The sequence below is a fragment of the Prinia subflava genome, chromosome 8 (assembly GCF_021018805.1).
Source record: "Prinia subflava isolate CZ2003 ecotype Zambia chromosome 8, Cam_Psub_1.2, whole genome shotgun sequence".
NCBI lineage: Eukaryota > Metazoa > Chordata > Aves > Passeriformes > Cisticolidae > Prinia > Prinia subflava.
In genome coordinates this window covers 17,910,578-17,931,174 of record NC_086254.1, presented here as the reverse complement: position 1 = coordinate 17,931,174, position 20,597 = coordinate 17,910,578, and the positions used below count along the sequence as shown (strand labels likewise).

At 49.4% G+C, this 20,597-nt stretch overlaps 1 protein-coding gene across 2 annotated transcripts; it reads left to right on the top strand.

Annotated features, from left to right (window-relative positions):
* Positions 1 to 25: 25 nt before the first annotated feature.
* CWC25 (CWC25 spliceosome associated protein homolog) lies at positions 26 to 18,662 on the top strand. Of its 2 annotated transcripts, XM_063403727.1 has the most exons (10): positions 26 to 137; positions 1,239 to 1,411; positions 4,102 to 4,326; positions 6,613 to 6,682; positions 7,043 to 7,170; positions 7,448 to 7,517; positions 10,482 to 10,606; positions 14,240 to 14,326; positions 15,889 to 16,050; positions 17,951 to 18,656. In XM_063403727.1, the coding sequence occupies exons 1-10, from the start codon at positions 120 to 122 to the stop codon at positions 18,063 to 18,065; spliced, it is 1,173 nt and encodes a 390-aa protein (XP_063259797.1). In that variant the 5' UTR covers positions 26 to 119; the 3' UTR covers positions 18,066 to 18,656. The 2 variants fall into 2 exon arrangements, with proteins under 2 accessions (XP_063259797.1, XP_063259799.1); XM_063403729.1 differs by lacking the exons at positions 26 to 137; positions 1,239 to 1,411 and adding an exon at positions 2,665 to 2,678 and having other exon boundaries at positions 17,951 to 18,662.
* Positions 18,663 to 20,597: the final 1,935 nt, after the last annotated feature.

Here is a 20,597-nt window from a genome sequence, read left to right as displayed (position 1 = left end):
GAAGTGACGCACTTAGGGAGGAAGGAAAGAAGCCGCGCGGAAACCCAAGCGGCAGCGCGCGGTGGTGACGCATTTCCTGTCCCGGTAGCGGCGGGGGACGCGCTCGCCCGGCAGCCAAGATGGGGGGGGGAGACCTGGTGAGGGGACCGGAGGGGGGGCGTGAGGGGAACGGGGCAACTGTGAAGGGAACGGGGGAGCCGGGGGGACTGTGAGGGGAACGGCGGGGCTGAAAGGGGAACGGGGAACCGGGGAATGAGGGAACTGGGAGGGCTGAGAGGGGAACGGGGGAACTGTGAGGGGAACGGCGGGGCTGAGAGGGGAACCGGGGAACGGGGGAACCTGGGGGAACTGTGAGGGGAACGGGGAACCGGAGGGGCTGAGAGGGGAATGGGGGGCTGTGAGGGGAACGGGGAACCGGGGAATGAGGGAACGGGGGGGCTGTGAGGGGAACGGGGGAACCTGGGGGAACTGTGAGGGGAACGGGGAACCGGAGGGGCTGAGAGGGGAACGGGGAACCGGGGAATGAGGGAACCGGAGGAGCTGTGAGAGGAACGGGGGAACCGGGGGGTTTGTGAGGGGAACCGGAGGAGCTGTGAGGGGCCAGGGGAGCGTGAAGGGGGCCGGGAGGGCCGTGAGGGGAAGCGGGGATTGAGGGGGGCAGAGGGGGCTGAGTGGGACCGGGAGGGGAAATCAAAGAGTTCAGGAGGTATGAGGGGAGTGAGGGGGGACGGGCGAGCCTGAAGGGGTCGGGGCAGGGCCGGGGGCGCTGAGGGGAGACTGAGGGGGGGTCAGTGGGTGCTGAAGGGGGCCGGGGTGGGAGAGGGGTCGTGAGGGGCCGTGGGGGGCCGGGGAGGGACCGGGAGGGGCCGAGGAGGGACCGGGAGGGGCCGGGGAGGGACCGGGAGGGGCCGGGGAGGGACCGGGAGGGGCCGAGAAGGGACCGAGAGGGGCCATGAGGGACTGAGAGGGGCCGGGGAGGGACCGGGAGGGACCAAGAGGAGCCGGGGAGGGACCGGGAGGGGCCCGGCGGGGCTGAGGGGCCCTCGGGGTGGGGATGTGCGGCTTCACCGGGACCTGAGGCCGCTCCCGGGGCCGTTCTCCGGGCCTGGCTCCTGGCATTGGTGGGCTGGGACAATCCCGGTGCCAATCCCGGTGCCAGTCCCGGTGCCATTCCCGGTGCCAATCCCGGTGCCATTCCCGGTGCCGGTGCCAATCCCAGTGCCAATCTCTCTCCACAGAACCTGAAGAAGAGCTGGCACCCGCAGACGCTGCGCAATGTGGAGAAGGTGTGGAAGGCGGAGCAGAAGCACGAGGCCGAGCGGAGGAAGATCGAGGAGCTGCAGCGGGAGCTGCAGGAGGAGCGGGCGCGCGAGGAGATGCAGCGCTACGCTGAGGACATGGGCACCGTGCGGTGAGGGGACACGGGGGGACAGGGACAGCAGAGAGGACATGGGCACCGTGCGGTGAGGGGACACGGGGGGACACAGGGGGACAGGGAGGGGACAGGGAGGGGACAGGGACAGCACAGAGGACATGGGCACCGTGCGGTGAGGGGACACGGGGGGACACGGGGGGACAGGGAGGGGACAGGGACAGCAGAGAGGACATGGGCACCGTGCGGTGAGGGGACACGGGGGGACAGGGAGGGGACAGGGACAGCAGAGAGGACATGGGCACCGTGCGGTGAGGGGACACGGGGGGACAGGGAGGGGACAGGGACAGCAGAGAGGACATGGGCACCGTGCGGTGAGGGGACACGGGGGGACAGGGAGGGGACAGGGACAGCAGAGAGGACATGGGCACCGTGCGGTGAGGGGACACGGGGGACAGGGAGGGGACAGGGACAGCAGAGAGGACATGGGCACCGTGCGGTGAGGGGACACGGGGGGACAGAGGGGACACGGGGGGACAGAGGGGACAGGGACAGCAGAGAGGACATGGGCACCGTGCGGTGAGGGGACAGGAGGGGACACGGGGGGACAGAGGGGACAGGGACAGCAGAGAGGACATGGGCACCGTGCGGTGAGGGGACACGGGGGGACAGAGGGGACACGGGGGGACAGAGGGGACACGGGGGGACAGAGGGGACAGGGAGGGGACAGGGACAGCAGAGAGGACATGGGCACCGTGCGGTGAGGGGACACAGGGGGACAGGGAGGGGACAGGGACAGCAGAGAGGACATGGGCACCGTGCGGTGAGGGGACACGGGGGGACAGGGAGGGGACAGGGACAGCAGAGAGGACATGGGCACCGTGCGGTGAGGGGACACAGGGGGACACGGGGGGACAGAGGGGACAGGGACAGCACAGAGGACATGGGCACCGTGCAGTGAGGGGACACGGGGTACAGAGGGCACGGGGACACCAGAGAGGACATGGACACCGTGCGGTGAGGGACACGGGGACACGAGGAGAGGACACGGAGGGGACAGCACAGGGACAGCAGAGAGAACATGGGCACCGTGCGGTGAGGGGACACAGGGGGACAGGGAGGGGACAGGGACAGCAGAGAGGACATGGGCACCGTGCGGTGAGGGACACGGGGACACGGGGGGACAGAGGGGACAGGGACAGGGACAGCAGAGAGGACATGGGCACCGTGCGGTGAGGGACACGGGGACACGGGGGGACAGAGGGGACAGGGACAGAGACAGCAGAGAGGACATGGGCACCGTGCGGTGAGGGACACGGGGGGACAGAGGGCATGGGAACAGCACAGAGGGCACCGGGCACCGTGCGGTGAGGGGACAGGGGGGGACAGAGAGGGGACAGAGGGCACGGGGAGGGGACAGGGACGGGACAGAGGGCACAGGGACAGCACAGAGGACGTGGGCACCGTGCAGTGAGGGGACACGGGGGGACAGAGGGCACCGGGAGGGCACGGGGAGGGGACAGAGGGCACGGGGATGGGACAGGGGCAGCACAGAGAGCATGGGGACAGCACAGGGACAGGACAGAGAGCACGGGGATGGCACAGAGAGCACAGGGACAGCACAAGGGACAGCACGGAGAGCACGGGGATGGCACGGGGGCAGGACAGAGGGCATGGGGAAGGCACAGGGACAGCACAGAGAGCACAGGGACAGCACAGAGAGCACAGGGACAGCACAGAGAGCACGGGGACAGCACAGAGAGCATGGAGAAGGCACAGGGACAGGACAGAGAGCACGGGGACAGCACAGGGACAGCACAGAGAACACGGGGAGGGCACAGGGACAGCACAGAGAGCACAGGGATGACACAGAGGGCACGGGGAGGGGACAGGGGCAGCACAGAGAGCATGGGGACAGCACAGGGACAGGACAGAGAGCACAGGGATGGCACAGGGACAGGACAGAGAGCACAGGGACAGGACAGAGAGCATGGGGACGGCATGAGGAGGTCACAGAGGGCATGGGAACAGCACAGAGAGCACGGGGAAGGCACAGGGACAGGACAGAGAGCATGGGGAAGGCACAGGGACAGCACAGAGAGCACGGGGACAGCACAGGGACAGGACAGGGAGCATGGGGACAGCACAGGGACAGGACAGGGAGCATGGGGACAGCACAGGGACAGCACAGAGAGCACAGGGACAGCACAGGGACAGCACAGAGAGCACGGGGACAGGACAGAGAGAACAACCCCAACCCTCCCGGGCTGAATGATCCCATCCATCCCAGGCTGAACAATCCCAGGTTGAACAATCCCATCCATCCCAGATTAAACAATCCCATCCCTCTCGGGCTGAACAATCCCAACCCTCTGGGGCTGGACAATCCCAACCCTCTCAGACTGAACAATCCCAATGCTCCCAGGCTGAGCAATCCCAGCCCTTCCAACAGATCAGCCCCATCCATCCCAGGCTGAACAATCCCAACCCTCCCAGGCTGAACAACCCCAACCCTCCCAGGCTGAACAATCCCAACCCTCCTGGTCTGGACAATCCCAGCCCTCCCAAGATGAACAATCCCAACCCCCTCAGTCTGAACAACCCCAGCCCTCCCAACAGAGCAGCCCCATCCCTCCCACCCCATCCTCGGGGCCTCACTCCGACACCCCACACCCTTCAAACACCACCCTGGAAGGATAAATAAAAAGAGTTTTATTTTTTTTCCCCAGGAAGCGCGAGGAGAAGCTGGAATGGATGTACCAGGGCCCTGGGGGCATGGTGAGCAGGGACGAGTACCTGATGGGGCGCCCCGTGGATAAATTCATCCTGGACAAGGTCGGGGCTGGGGACGGGGACACGGCGCTGCTGCCCGGCTCCACCTTCGCCAGGCCCGCGGCCAGCTCCGTGCTGGACATGGCCACCAAGATCCGCGAGGACCCGCTCTTCATGATCAGGTGGGGGAGAGAGAGATCCCTCTGTGAATAATTTACATTTTTGGGGGGTTTTTTAAAGTTTTGTGAGGGGTAGTAAGGGATGAATCAGTAATGGGAGCTTGGCAGAGGTCAGGGCATCCCTTTTCAAATAATTCAATTTTTTGTGGGATTTTTAAAAGTTTCATGAGGGTTAATAAGGGACAAATCAGTAACAGAGCTTGGCAGAGGTTGAGGCATCCCTCCACAAAGTAATTCCAGTTTTTTGGGAATTTTTCAAAGTTTCGTGAGGGATAATAAGGGAGAAATTAGTAACAGTAGCTTGTTAGAGGTTGGGGCATCCCTCTGCAAAGTAATCCCAAATTTTGGGAATTTTTCAAAGTTTCATGAGGGACAGTAAGGGGCAAATCAATAACAGGAGTTTGGTGGAGATCAGGGCATCCCTCTGCAATATAATCCCTTTTTTTTTGGAATTTTTTAAAGTTTTGTGAGGGATAATAAGGGAGAAATCAGTAATGGGAGCTCAGCAGAGATTAGGGCATTCTTCTGCAAGGTAATCCCAATTTTGGGGGGATTTTTCAAAGTTTCATGAGGGAATAATAAGGGAGAAATCAGTAACAGGAGATTGGCAGAGGTCAGGGCGTCCCTCCACAAAGTAATCCACATTTTTTTGGGATTTTTCAAAGTTCTCATAAGGGATAATAAAGGATAAATCAGTAACGGGAGATTGGCAGAGGTCAGGGCATTCCTTTGCAAATAATTCAGTTTTTTGTGGGATTTTTAAAAGTTTCATGATGGATAATGAAGGAGAAATCAGTAACAGGACTTGGCAGAGGTCAGGGCATCCCTCCACAAAGTAATTCCAGTTTTTTGGGAATTTTTCAAAGTTTTGTGAGGGATAATAAGGGATGAATCAGTAATGGGAGCTTGGCAGAGATCAGGGCATCCCTTTGCAAATAATTCACTTTTTTGGGGTTTTTTTCAAAGTTTTGTGAGGGTTAATAAGGGAGAAATCAGTAATGGGAGCTCAGCAGAGATTAGGGCATTCTTCTGCAAGGTAATCCCAATTTTGGGGGGATTTTTCAAAGTTTCATGATGGATAATAAGGGAGAAATCAGTAACAGGAGATTGGCAGAGGTCAGGGCATTCCTGCACAAAGTAATCCAAATTATTTGGGGGGATTTTTCAAAGTTTTGTGAGTGCTAATAAGGGACAAATCAATAACAGAGCTTGGCAGAGGTTGGGGCGTCCCTCCACAAAGTAATTCCAGTTTTCTGGGATTTTTCCAAAGTTTTGTGAGGGATAATAATGGAGAAATCAGTAATAGGAGCTTGGTAGAGGTTGTGGCATCCCTTCACAAGGTAATCCAAATTTTGGGGGGATTTTTCAAAGTTTTGTGAGGGATAATAAAGGATAAATCAGTAACAGGAGATTGGCAGAGGTCAGGGCGTCCCTCCACAAAGTAATCCACATTTTTTTGGGATTTTTCAAAGTTCTCATAAGGGATAATAAAGGATAAATCAGTAACGGGAGATTGGCAGAGGTCAGGGCATCCCTTCGCAAATAATTCAATTTTTTGTGGGATTTTTAAAAGTTTCATGATGGATAATAAAGGAGAAATCAGTAACAAGAGCTTGGCAGAGATCAGGGCATATATCTAAAATAAATAAATATAAAAATATTTTATATAATATAATATATATATTTAAATATATATAATTATATTGTAATTATATATTAGTAAATTATAAATATATCTTATAATATGTAATATATTATATAAAATAAATATAAAATATAAAATATAAAATATAAAAAGATACGAAATATATACAAATATATATAGAAATATATAATATGTATTTATAATACTTATGATATTTATAGATCATTAGAAATAAAATTAAATATAAGTATAAATATTTATTATATTAATTAATAGATAGATATTTTAATATGTATAAATTATTAATAAAAGTATACAAATTATTATAAATAATATTAATTATAATGATATGATAATATAATAATGACAAATGAAATAATATAATAATATAATGGTAGTATAATGATATAATAATTTAATATAATAATAACATAATAATATAATGAAATAATATAACATTTTTGTAAGGGTATTCTCTTGGAAACAAATCCTTTTATTCTAAAAAGGAGCAGAAAATGTGAAATTCCTCCTCAGTTGTAATAAATACAAAATATTTCTCTTTTTTTCCTGCTTTCTGTTTTTGTGCTGCATCCTCTCTGTAAAATGTGATAAAAAATCTGATTTTTTATTTTTTCCTGCTTTAGGAAGAAGGAGGAGGAAAAGAAAAGAGAAGTTCTGAACAATCCGGTGAAAATGAAGAAAATCAAAGCCTTGGTGAGCCAGGGGAGGAGCAAAAATCAGAATTTTTCTTGCTCAGCACAAGGATCTGAGCTCTGCTTGCTCCTTAAACCCCTCAATTTTGAACAAAAATCTCATTAAATGAGTTTTTTTACCTTTACATTTTTAAATTTATAAATATCTTTAATCTTATATTTTAATATAAATATTTTTATCCAGACATTTCTCCTCCAAATCCATTTTTAAATCAGCAAAATCCCACAAACGCCCCTCAATTCAGAGCGGCCGTAATTTTATTTTTCCTATTCCTTGTAAAGGTTTTTTTTTTTTTTTCCTCTGGAGCTTTCCCCCAGGGAATTTTGGTGATTTTGAGGGAATTTTTTGCCCCTTTTGCAGCTGCAGAACAGTTTGGATAAAAAGGAGAAGAAGAAGAAGAAGGAGAAGAAAAAAAAGCACAAAAAGCACCGAAGGCGCAGCTCCAGCAGCCACAGCTCCAGCTCTGACGAGGACAGGGGCAGAAATAAGTGAGTTTTATTTAATTTTAATTAATTTAATTTCATTCCAGCCTGTTTCTTACCTCCTCTCCCCGAGCTTTGTCTTCCTAATTAACGCTTTTAATTAAATGTTTTGTTGGATGTGGCTTTGCTCCGCTGGTTTTGCGTTATTAATGTGATAAAATGAGTTTAATTATTAAAAAATTGATTTATTCTCGCTGTTTATCTGCTTCTAAATTTTCTAAATAATAAAAATTTCTAAATAAAAAAAAATTCTATATAAAATAGGGTTTTATTTTCTTTTTAGGTCTCAGAAAAGGGTGGACAGTTCCTCCTGGAAAGCTGCATCATCCAAAATTCCAGGATATGGATTGCAGGTAAACCCTGGGAGAGGGAAAATTGGGATTTTTGGGAAAAGCTGGGACAGGGTTAGGGGTGGGACAGGATTTAATAAATTTTAGATTCAATTTGAAGCCATCTAAGCCTTGAAATTCAAATTATTCAGGGCTTGGCTGGATTATTGCTCAGAATTTGGGATAGGATTTAATAAATTTTAGATTCAATTTGGAGCCATCTAAGCCTTGAAATTCAAATTATTCAGGGCTTGGCTGGATTATTGCTCAGAATTTGGGATAATTTGGATGCTCCTCATTTTCCATGGAATCTTGGAATGGGTGGGAAGGGACAGGAAAACCCAGGGAAAACCCAGGGAAAAAACAGGAAAACCCAGGGAAAAAACAGGAAAACCCAGGGAAAACCAGGGAAAAATCAGGGAAAAAAACAGGGAAAACCCAGGGAAAAAACAGGAAAAACCAGGGAAAACCCAGGGAAAAACCAGGAAAACCCAGGGAAAAAACAGGGAAAAAGCAGGGAAAAACCAGGAAAAACCAGGGAAAAACCAGGGAAAAAAGAGGGAAAAACCAGGGAAAAAAGAGGGAAAACCCAGGGAAAAACCAGGGAAAACCAGGGAAAAACCAGGGAAAACCAGGGGAAAACCAGGGGAAAAACCGGGGAAAACCAGGAAAAAACCAGGGAAAACCCGGGGAAAAACAGGGAAAACCCAGGGGAAAACCAGGGAAAAACCAGGGAAAAACCAGGGAAAAACCAGGGAAAACCAAGGATTTGGGAATTGCTGCAGCAACTAGAACAGGATTAGGAGTGGAATATGAATGAATAATTTTTTTAAATTCAATTTGGAGCCATCTAAGCCTTAAAATTCAAATTATTCAGGGCTTGGCTTGATTATTGTTCAGAATTTGGGATAAAGTTTGTTCAGATGCTCCTCTTGGAATCCTGGAATGGATGGGAAGGGACAGGAAACAGGGAATGGATGGGAAGGGACAGAAATCATGGCAGGGACAGAAATCATGGAATGGGTGGGAAGGGACAGGGATCCTGGAATGGATGGGAAGGGCCAGCAGACATGGAATGGGTGGGAAGGGACAGGAATCCTGGAATGGGTGGGAAGGGACAGGAATCCTGGAATGGGAGGGAAAGGACAGGAAACAGGGAATGGGTGGGAAGGGACAGGACTCATGGAATGGTGAGGAAGGGACAGAAATCCTGGAATGGGTGAGGAAGGGACACAGGAATCAGGGAATGGGCTGGAAGGGACAGGAATTATGGAAGGGACAGGAATTATGGAAGGGACAGGAATTATAGAATGGGTGGGAAGGGACAGGAATCACGGAATGGGTGGGAAAGGACAGGAATCCTGGAATGGGTGGGAAGGGACAGGAATCATGGAATGGGTGGGAAAGGACAGGAATCAGGGAAGGGACAGGAATCATGGAATGGATGGGAAGGGCCAGCAGACATGGAATGGGTGGGAAAGGACAGGAATTGTGGAATGGGCTGCAAGGGACACAGGAATCATGGAATGGGTGGGAAGGGCCAGGAATCATGGAAGGCACAGAAATCCTGGAATGGGTGGGAAGGGACACAGAAATCCTGGAATGGGTGGGAAGGGACAGAAATCCTGGAATGGGTGGGAAGGGACACAGAAATCCTGGAATGGGTGGGAAGGGACAGAAATCCTGGAATGGGTGGGAAGGGACACAGAAATCCTGGAATGGGTGGGAAGGGACAGCAGAATTCCTCCTGTCCCGTGGGCAGGGCCGGCTGCCGCTGTCCCAGACCACCCCAGGGCTCCAGGAGCAGCCTCAGCCCCTCAGGGAATCCCATCCCGGGCAGGAATTCCCTTCCAGCCCCTCAGGGAATCCCACCCCGGGCAGGAATTCCCTTCCAGCCCCTCAGGGAATCCCACCCCGGGCAGGAATTCCCTTCCAGCCCCTCAGGGAATCCCACCCTGGGCAGGAATTCCCTTCCAGCCCCCACCTCTCCCACCCTGGGCAGGAATTCCCTTCCAGCCCCTCAGGGAATCCCACCCCGGGCAGGAATTTCCTTCCAGCCCCTCAGGGAATCCCACCCCAGGCAGGAATTCCCTTCCAGCCCCTCAGGGAATCCCACCCTGGGCAGGAATTCCCTTCCAGCCCCTCAGGGAATCCCACCCCGGGCAGGAATTCCCTTCCAGCCCCTCAGGGAATCCCATCCCGGGCAGGAATTCCCTTCCAGCCCCCAGCTCTCCCACCCCGGGCAGGAATTCCCTTCCAGCCCCTCAGGGAATCCCACCCCGGGCAGGAATTCCCTTCCAGCCCCTCAGGGAATCCCACCCCGGGCAGGAATTCCCTTCCAGCCCCTCAGGGAATCCCATCCCGGGCAGGAATTCCCTTCCAGCCCCCACCTCTCCCACCCCGGGCAGGAATTCCCTTCCAGCCCCTCAGGGAATCCCACCCCGGGCAGGAATTCCCTTCCAGCCCCTCAGGGAATCCCACCCCGGGCAGGAATTCCCTTCCAGCCCCTCAGGGAATCCCACCCCGGGCAGGAATTCCCTTCCAGCCCCTCAGGGAATCCCATCCCGGGCAGGAATTCCCTTCCAGCCCCCACCTCTCCCACCCCGGGCAGGAATTCCCTTCCAGCCCCTCAGGGAATCCCACTCCAGGCAGGAATTCCCTTCCAGCCCCCACCTCTCCCACCCCGGGCAGGAATTCCCTTCCAGCCCCTCAGGGAATCCCACCCCGGGCAGGAATTCCCTTCCAGCCCCCACCTCTCCCACCCTGGGCAGGAATTCCCTTCCAGCCCCTCAGGGAATCTCACCCCGGGCAGGAATTCCCTTCCAGCCCCCACCTCTCCCACTCCAGGCAGGAATTCCCTTCCAGCCCCTCAGGGAATCCCATCCCGGGCAGGAATTCCCTTCCAGCCCCTCAGGGAATCCCACCCCGGGCAGGAATTCCCTTCCAGCCCCCAGCTCTCCGTGCTCAGCGGGGATTTCTGCATTGCAGGTGAAGGAGCCCGAGCAGAGCCGGCGCTCCCGGAGCCCCCCGGGCCACGGCAGAGCCCCCCGGAGCCGGCCCGGCAGGAGCAGCCCCGAGACGGCCCCGGCGTTGCCCGGCAGGCACGGCAGACTGTGAGTGGGGTCACTGAGTGCCACCCCTGCTGTCCCCGCTGTCCCCAGCCCTGTCCTGGCGCTCCCAGGAGGGGACAGTGCCAGGGTTTGTTGGGGTCACCCTCTGCGGTCACACCCTGCAGGCCTGGGCTCCCAGTGCTCTTCAGGCTGATCATTCAGAGCTGGGAAATTATCTTTGTTTAATACAGATAAAATTATAAAACAATTTATTTGTTTGCTGATGGGATCCCAGTGCTCTTCAGGCTGATCATTCAGAGCTGGGAAATTGTCTTTAATACAGATAAAATTATAAAAATATTTATTTGTTGATTGCTGATGGAATCCCAGTTCAAGCTGATCATTCAGAGCTGTTAAATTACCTGTATTTAATACAGATAAGATTATAACAAAACAGGTATTTCTTGATTGCTGATGGAATCCCAGTTCAAGCTGATCATTCAGAGCTGTTAAATTATCTTTAATACAGATAAAATTATAAAAACATTTATTTGTTGATTGCTGCTGGAATCCCAGTTCAAACTGATCATTCAGAGCTGTTAAATTATCTTTAATACAGATAAAATTATAAAAATATTTATTTGTTGATTGCTGATGGAATCCCAGTTCTCTTCAAGCTGATCATTCAGAGCTGTTAAATTATCTTTATTTAATACAGATAAAATTATAACAAAACAGGTATTTCATGATTGGATGGGCTCCCAGTGCTCTTCAGGCTGATCATTCAGAGCTGGGAAATTGTCTTTATTTAATACAGATAAAATTATAAAAATATTTATTTGTTGATTGCTGATGTGATCCCAGTTCAAGCTGATCATTCAGAGCTGGGAAATTATCTTTATTTAATACAGATAAAATTATAACAAAACAGATATTTGTGGATTGCTGATGGGATCCTAGTTCTCTTTGAACTGATCATTCAGAGCTGAGAAATTATCTTTATTTAATACAGATAAAATGATAAAAAAAGGTATTTTGTGATTGGATGGGATCCCAGTTCTCTTCAAGCTGATCATTCAGAGCTGGGAAATTATCTTTAATACAGATAAAATTATAAAAATATTTATTTGTTGATTGCTGATGGAATCCCAGTTCTCTTCAAGCTGATCATTCCGAGCTGTTAAATTATCTTTATTTAATACAGATAAAATTATAACAAAACAGGTATTTCATGATTGGATGGGATCCCAGTTCTCTTCAAGCTGATCATTCCGAGCTGTTAAATTATCTTTATTTAATACAGATAAAATTATAAAACCATTTATTTGTTTGCTGATGGGATCCCAGTTCTCTTCAAGCTGATCATTCCGAGCTGTTAAATTATCTTTATTTAATACAGATAAAATTATAAAAACAGGTATTTGTTGATTGCTGATGGAATCCCAGTTCTCTTCAAGCTGATCATTCAGAGCTGGGAAATTATCTTTAATACAGATAAAATTATAAAAATATTTATTTGTTGATTGCTGATGGGATCCCAGTTCTCTTCAAGCTGATCATTCAGAGCTGTTAAGTTACCTTTATTTAATACAGATAAAGTTCTAAAAACAGGTATTTCATGATTGGATGGGATCCCAGTTGTCTTCAGGCTGATCATTCAGATCTGGGAAATTATCTTTATTTAATACAGATAAAATTATAAAACAATTTATTTGTTTGCTGATGGGATCCCAGTGCTCTTCAGGCTGATCATTCAGAGCTGAGAAATTATCTTTATTTAATACAGATAAAATTATAACAAAACAGGTATTTCATGATTGGATGGGATCCCAGTTCTCTTCAAGCTGATCATTCCGAGCTGTTAAATTATCTTTATTTAATACAGAGAAAATTATAACAAAACAGATATTTGTGGATTTGCTGATGGGATCCTAGTTCTCTTTGAACTGATCATTCAGAGGTGTTAAATTATCTTTATTTAATACAGATAAAATTATAACAAAACAGGTATTTCTTGATTGCTGATGGGATCCCAGTTCAAGCTGATCATTCCGAGCTGTTAAATTATCTTTATTTAATACAGATAAAGTCCTAAAAACAGGTATTTCATGATTGGGTGGGATCCCAGTTCTCTTCAAGCTGATCATTCCGAGCTGGGAAATTATCTTTATTTAATACAGATAAAATTATAACAAAACAGATATTTGTGGATTGCTGATGGGATCCTAGTTCTCTTTGAACTGATCATTCAGAGGTGTTAAATTACCTTTATTTAATGCAGGTAAAATTATAACAAAACAGGTATTTCATGATTGGATGGGATCCCAGTTCTCTTCAGGCTGATCATTCAGAGCTGGGAAATTATCTTTATTTAATACAGATAAAATTATAAAACGATTTATTTGTTTGCTGATGGGATCCCAGTTCTCTTCAAGCTGATCATTCAGAGCTGGGAAATTGTCTTTAATACAGATAAAATTATAAAAATATTTATTTGTTGATTGCTGATGGGATCCCAGTTCAAGCTGATCATTCCGAGCTGTTAAATTATCTTTATTTAATACAGATAAAATTATAACAAAACAGGTATTTCATGATTGGATGAGATCCCAGTTCTCTTCAAGCTGATCATTCAGAGCTGGGAAATTGTCTTTAATACAGATAAAATTATAAAAATATTTATTTGTTGATTGCTGATGGAATCCCAGTTCTCTTCAAGCTGATCATTCAGAGCTGTTAAGTTACCTTTATTTAATACAGATAAAGTTATAAAAGCAGGTAATTTGTCGCTTGCTGATAAAGCAATTAAAAAATGAATTCAGAGTAGGATTTGTTTCTAGAGTGACCAGGGAACAGCCCTGCAGCTCTGGGAGACCCCTAGGCCTCAGGATGTGTTAAAAACCCCTGGGAGGGTTTATAAATGGGATTAAATGGGGATTTTGGTGCTCATAAAGGGATTTTTGGTGCTCATAAAGGGATTTTTGGTGCTCATAAAGGGATTTTGGTGCTCATAAAGGGATTTTGGTGCTCCCGGGGGGGATTTTGGTGCTCATAAAGGGATTTTTGGTGCTCATAAAGGGATTTTGGTGCTCATAAAGGGATTTTGGTACTCCTGAGGGGTTTTTGGTGCTCCCGAGGGGGTTTTTGGTGCTCCCGAGGGGGATTTTGGTGCTCCCGAGGGGGATTTTGGTGCTCATGAATGGGTTTTGGCCTAATGAATGGGTTTTGGTGCTCATAAAGGGTTTTTGGTGCTCCCGAGGGGTTTTTTGGTGCTCCCAGGGGAGTTTTTGGTGCTCCCAGGGTTGATTTTGGTGCTCCCGAGGGGGTTTTTGGTGCTCCTGAAGGGTTTTTTGGTGCTCATGAGGGTTTTTTTGTGCTCCCGAGGGGGATTTTGGTGCTCATAAAGGGATTTTTGGTGCTCATAAAGGGATTTTTGGTGCTCATAAAGGGATTTTTGGTGCTCATAAAGGGATTTTTGGTGCTAATGAGGAGGATTTTGGTGCTAATGAGGAGGATTTTGGTGCTAATGAGGAGGATTTTGGTGCTAATGAGGAGGATTTTGGTGCTAATGAGGAGGATTTTGGTGCTAATGAGGAGGATTTTGGTGCTAATGAGGAGGATTTTGGTGCTAATGAGGAGGATTTTGGTGCTAACGAGGAGGATTTTGGTGCTAATGAGGGAATTTTGGCCTTGCAGCCACAGCAGCCGGGAGGAGAAAGGCAGAACCAGGAGCCCTTCCCCAAAAAAGAGCTTCAAGCGCCAGCACCCCTCGGGCTACACCAGGTCAGTGGGGCCTGTCCCTGTCCCCTGTCCCTGTCCCCTGTCCCCTGTCCCTGTCCCTGAGTGTCCTGTCCCTGTCCCTGAGTGTCCTGTCCCCTGTCCCTGTCCCCTGTCCCTGTCCCCTGTCCCTGTCCCTGCGTGTCCTGTCCCTGAGTCCCCTGTCCCCTGTCCCCTGTCCCCTATCCCTGAGTGTCCTGTCCCTGTCCCCTGTCCCTGAGTGTCCCTGTCCCCGTCCCCCGTCCCTGTCCCCTGTCCCCCGTCCCTGTCCCCTGTCCCCTGTCCCTGAGTGTCCTGTCCCATCCCTGTCCCCTGTCCCTGTCCCCTGTCCCTGACATCATTGGTGATCAATTAAAACCAATTAGGAGAGCAATTAAAGAGGGAGAAAAAAAATTAAAATTAAAAAATATTAAAAAAGTAAAAAATAATTTTAAAATTAAATTAATTGAAAAATTAAAAATATTTATAAATTAAACTATGTTTATATTAAATTAAAAATTATAATATTTTATATAATATTTTATATATATTTAATGTAACATTTTAATGTAATATTTCAATATAATGTTTTAATATAATATTTAATATTCACCACAATTAAAACTATTTATATTAAATATAAATAAAATGAAAATATAATAATAACACTCCCAGGGAGTGTTAATTGGGAGGTTTTGTTCCTTCAGGCAAAAAAAAAGGATCCTGACATCATTGGTGATCAATTAAAACCAATTAGGAGAGCAATTAAAGAGGGAGAAAAAAAAATTAAAAAAATATTAAAAAATTAAAAAATTAAAATTAAAATTTAATTAATTGAAAAATTAAAAATAAATATAAATTAAAAATATATTTATATTAAATTAAAATTATAATATTTTATATAATATTTAATATATTTATATAATATTTAATATATTTATATAATATTTAATATGCATTTATATGATATTTAATATATTTATATAATATTTAATATGCATTTATATGATATTTAATATATTTATATAATATTTAATATATTTATATAATATTTTAATATAATATTGAATATTCACCACAATTAAAACTATTTATATTAAACATAAATAAAATAAAAATATAATAATAAAATAAAATAAAATTTTAATAAAAATATTAAAACTACTTATATTTTTAAAAAATATTTTAAAATATTTAATATATATTTATATAATATTTCAATATATATTTATACAATATTTTAATATAATATTGAATATTCACCACAATTAAAACTATTTATATTAAATATAAATAGAATAAAAATATAACAATAAAATAAAATAGAATTTTAATAAAAATATTAAAAATAGAATTTTAATAAAAATATTAAAAATACTTATATATTTTAAAAAATCTTTTTAAATATTCCACTTTCTTGCTGGGAGATGAGATATTTAAAAATATCCTCACAAGCTTTGCAAAAAAATCCCCCAAATCTGCCCCAGCTTTGTTTGAGCTGAACCTTCCCCAACCTGAACAATTCCCCCAGAGAGAGGAGAACGAGGGGTCCCAGCAAACCCCTCCAGACACGATTTCCACCCCAACAGAAACCTCAGCCCCGAGGAACTGGAGAGAAAACGGCAGCAAATGATGGAAAACGCCAAACTCAGAGAGGAGGAGAGAGCCAACAGCGTCAGGAGGCACAGGAGGGACCAGGAGAGGGAGAGGGAGCAGCAGAAACTGCACAGCAGCGACGGCAAATTCTTCCAGTGAGTTCTGTCCTCCTCCTTTTGTCCTCCTCCTTTTGTCCTCCTCCTTTTGTCCTCCTCGTTTTTTCCTCCTCGTTTTTTCCTCCTCGTTTTTTCCTCCTCGGTTTTTCCTCCTCGGTTTTTCCTCCTCCTCCTTTTTTCCTCCTCCTTTTTTTCCTCCTCCTTTTTTTCTTCCTCCTTTTTTCCTCCTCCTTTTTTTCCTCCTCCTTTTTTTCCTCCTCCTTTTTTTCCTCCTCCTTTTTTCCTCCTCCTTTTTTTCCTCCTCCTTTTTTTCCTCCTCCTTTTTTTCCTCCTCCTCTTTTCCTCCTCCTTTTATCCTCCTCCTTTTTTCCTCCTCCTGTTTTCCTCCTCCTTTTTTCCTCCTCCTTTTTTCCTCCTCCTTTTTTCCTCCTCCTTTTTTCCTCCTCCTTTTTTCCTCCTCCTTTTTTCCTCCTCCTCACTCAGCTCCTCCAGGTCTGGGCTGGTTCAGGTCGTCGAGTTCCACATCTCCCCTGGCTCTTACAGAGGTTTAATTTTCCCCTCAAGCCCAAAAAATGCTTCTTGCTGCTCAGGAATCAGACCCAAGCTGGGCATTGCTGGTGTTTTGCCACCCTTGGGGGTGTTTTATGTGCAGATATTTAGAAATTCTCTGGTTTTGGGGGAGTTTGTAGCAGTGCAGAGATTTAGAAATTCTCTGGTTTTTGGGGGTGTTTTATGTGCAGATATTTAGAAATTCTCTGGTTTTGGGGGTGTTTTATGTGCAGATATTTAGAAATTCTCTGGTTTTTGGGGAGTTTTATGTGCAGATATTTAGAAATTCTCTGGTTTTTGGGGTGTTTTATGTGCAGATATTTAGAAATTCTCTGGGTTTTGGGAGTTTTATGTGCAGATATTTAGAAATTCTCTGGTTTTTGGGGAGTTTGTAGCAGTGCAGATATTTAGAAATTCTCTGGTTTTTGGGGTGTTTTATGTGCAGATATTTAGAAATTCTCTGGTTTTTGGGGTGTTTTATGTGCAGATATTTAGAAATTCTCTGGTTTTTGGGGAGTTTGTAGCAGTGCAGAGATTTAGAAATTCTCTGGTTTTGGGGGTGTTTTATGTGCAGATATTTAGAAATTCTCTGGTTTTTGGGGTGTTTTATGTGCAGAGATTTAGAAATTCTCTGGTTTTTGGGGTGTTTTATGTGCAGAGATTTAGAAATTCTCTTTTTTGGGGGGAGTTTGTAGCAGTGCAGAGATTTAGAAATTCTCTGGTTTTGGGGGTGTTTTATGTGCAGATATTTAGAAATTCTCTGGTTTTTGGGGTGTTTTATGTGCAGATATTTAGAAATTCTCTGGTTTTTGGGGTGTTTTATGTGCAGATATTTAGAAATTCTCTGGTTTTTGGGGAGTTTTATGTGCAGATATTTAGAAATCCTCTGGTTTTTGGGAGTTTGTAGCAGTGCAGATATTTAGAAATTCTCTGGTTTTTGGGGTGTTTTATGTGCAGATATTTAGAAATCCTCTGGTTTTGGGAGTTTGTAGCAGTGTAAGTCCCCGTGGGAGTGGAATCTGTGTCTGGCAATAAAACAATGACACAGGGGGGATTTAATCCCTTGTGTTTGTGGCAGCAAAGCCCTGAAGATTCCCAGAGCTGGGCTCACAAAATCCTGGAATGGTTTGGGTGGGAAGGGACCTTAAACCCCCTCCAGTGCCACCCCTGCCATGACAGGGCCACCTCCCATTGTCACCTCCCTTTGTCACAGGGTGCTCCAGCCTGGCCTGGGACACCTCAGGGATCCAGGAGCACCCACAGCTCCCCTGGGAATCCCATCCCAGCCCCTGGCAGGGAGGAATTCCATCCCCAAATCCCCTCCCTCACCCCAAGCTGCTGTCCCTGGGTGTCAGAGCTGGGATTTCTCTCTGTGCCCTGTCCCCTGCAGGCGTCTGAAGCTGGAGAGCGCCTCCACCTCCAGCCTGGAGGATCGGGTCAAACGCAACATCCACTCCCTGCAGAGGACTCCTGCTGCCCTGGAGAAGAATTTCATGCAGAGGTGAAACCCATCCTGCCCCTGTGGATGTTTATTCCCAGAGGTGAGAGCTCTCCAGGAACATTCCAGAATAATTCCAGCTCTGGGAGTTCAGGACCTGGTGCCTTGGGAGTCCTTTGTGTCCCACCTGTGACCTGCCACAGCTTCTCCTCCTCTCCTGAGCGGTGCCACTTTTGTACATCACCACCAAATTCTGCTCTTCGTGCCAGAGTTTAAAGTCTATTTTTATTAACCCTTAAAATCCAGAGCAGAGCAGACCCACGGGAGAGGTGATTCCGTGGAGTTTGACAGAGCTGCACGGCCCCCGTTCCACGCTGTCACCGTTTGCATCCACACCTCACAGCGTGGTGGCATTTGGTGGCATTTGGTGGCATTTGGTGGCTCACAAGATTTATTTCCTTAATCTTTGACCCCAAAAGAAGCAGTTTCTGAGAGGGGGAAAGAAAAGGGAATGAGCAGGGCGTAGCTGACGCAGCCAATATTTCTCTGGGATTTTGTAATGTAAGTAATGTGTATATGTACAGCACTGTAGATTCATTTTGCCTTTTTAATTAAGAAACTTCGCTGGCGTTTGTTAAATGTCCTTTGTGGCTCCGGGGTTGGGGATGGGAGGGCCGGGGGTGAACTGGCTGTGGGCGGGAAGGGCTGCTCGGGGTTCGGGAGGCTGCGGCAGCCCCGGGATGTGCCCGGGGCTGGAGGGTCCCCGGTGTCCCCCGAGGCTCCCGGGGGGGTCCCCCCGAGGCTCCCGGCGGGGTCCCCCCGAGGCTCCCGGCGGGGTCCCCCCGAGGCTCCCGGCGGGGTCCCCGCTGTCCCCCGGGGCTCCCGGCGGGGTCCCCGCTGTCCCCCCCGAGGCTCCCGGCGGGGTCCCCCCCGAGGCTCCCGGCGGGGTCCCCGCTGTCCCCCGGGGCTCCCGGCGGGGTCCCCGCTGTCCCCCGAGGCTCCCGGCGGGGTCCCCCCCGAGGCTCCCGGCGGGGTCCCCCCCGAGGCTCCCGGCGGGGTCCCCCCCGAGGCTCCCGGCGGGGTCCCCCCCGAGGCTCCCGGCGGGGTCCCCCCCGAGGCTCCCGGCGGGGTCCCCCCCGAGGCTCCCGCCGGGGTCCCCCCGAGGCTCCCGCCGGGGTCCCCGCGCAGCCTCGGGCCCTTTAAACGGCGGCGCGTGACGTGTGTAACAGCCCATTCATAACTCCAGCCGCCTCGCCGCTGATTGGTCCGTTCGCAGCGGGGCGTGGTCCTGCCCGGCGCCCGACTGGGCGAGACCATCTCCGGGAAGAGGAGGAGGGAACGAGGCTTTTTTCCCCTCTGGCTCCTGCTCCGTCCGTTCTCCCTCTCCGTTGTTGCCTCTCACAGCCCAGCTGCGCTCCGCGGCTCTCCCCGCTCCTGCCGCCGCCCGAACCGGAGCTCTCCCGCCGCTGGCGCCCGCGGCTCCCCCCGCTCGGGCGGGACATGGCACGTCCCGCTCGCCGCCCCCCTCAGCCCGCCGCCATCTTGGCGCCTCCTCGGCGCGCGGCCGGAGCGGGCTCGGCCGGCCGCGGCGGAGCGAACCACCGCGGGGGCGGGCGGGGGGGGGGGACGGGGACCGAACCACCGCGGCGGCGGCGGCGGGGGGGGGCGGAGCAGGGCCGGCGAGGGGGAAGCGAAACGGGCCGGGGCTGCCGGGCGGTACCACTGCCCGGGAGGGGGGAGCGAGCCGGGCCGGGCGGAACCATGCGGAGGCGCTGGTAGGGGGGCGCGGGGAGGGGGTCGGTCGGGTCCGCCATGGCCGCGAACTGCGCGGGGGCCGCGGGGACGGCGGCGGGAGCCGTGGCCGCGGTGGGCTCGGCCCTGAGCGCCAGCAAGACCAAGACCAAGAAGAAACACTTCGTGTGCCAGAAGGTGAAGCTGTTCCGGGCCTCGGAGCCGCTGCTCAGCGTCCTGATGTGGGGGGCGAACCACACGGTGAGAGCGGGCGGCGCGGCCCCCACACCCCCGGCCCTCACAGCCCCCGGAGCGGGGCCTCGGGGCCTCTTCCTCCTCTTCTTCCTCTTCGCTTCTTCCTCCTCATCCTACTCATCCTCCTCTTCCCTTCATCCTCCTCTTCCCTTCATCCTCCTCTTCCTCCTCTTCCCTTCATCCTCCTCATCCTCCTCTTCCCTTCATCCTCCTCATCTTCCTCTTCCCCTCATCCCCCTCTTCCTCCTCTTCCCCTCATCCTCCTCATCTTCCTCCTTATCCTCCTTATCCTCCTCTTCCCCTCATCCTCCTCTTCCCCCCCATTCTCCTCATCCCCCTCATCCCCCTCATCCCCCTCATCCCCCTCTTCCTCCTCTTCCTCCTCTTCCTCCTCTTCCTCCTCTTCCTCCTCTTCCTCCTCTTCCTCCTCTTCCTCCTCTTCCTCCTCTTCCTCCTCTTCCTCCTCTTCCTCCTCTTCCTCCTCATCCCCCTCTTCCTCCTCATCCTCCTCATCCTCCTCTTCCTCCTCATCCTCCTCCTCCCCTCATTCCCGGCCCTGCCCCTCAGCCATGCCCGACCCCCTCAGCCCCTGCCCCGCTCCCCTCAGGCTCGG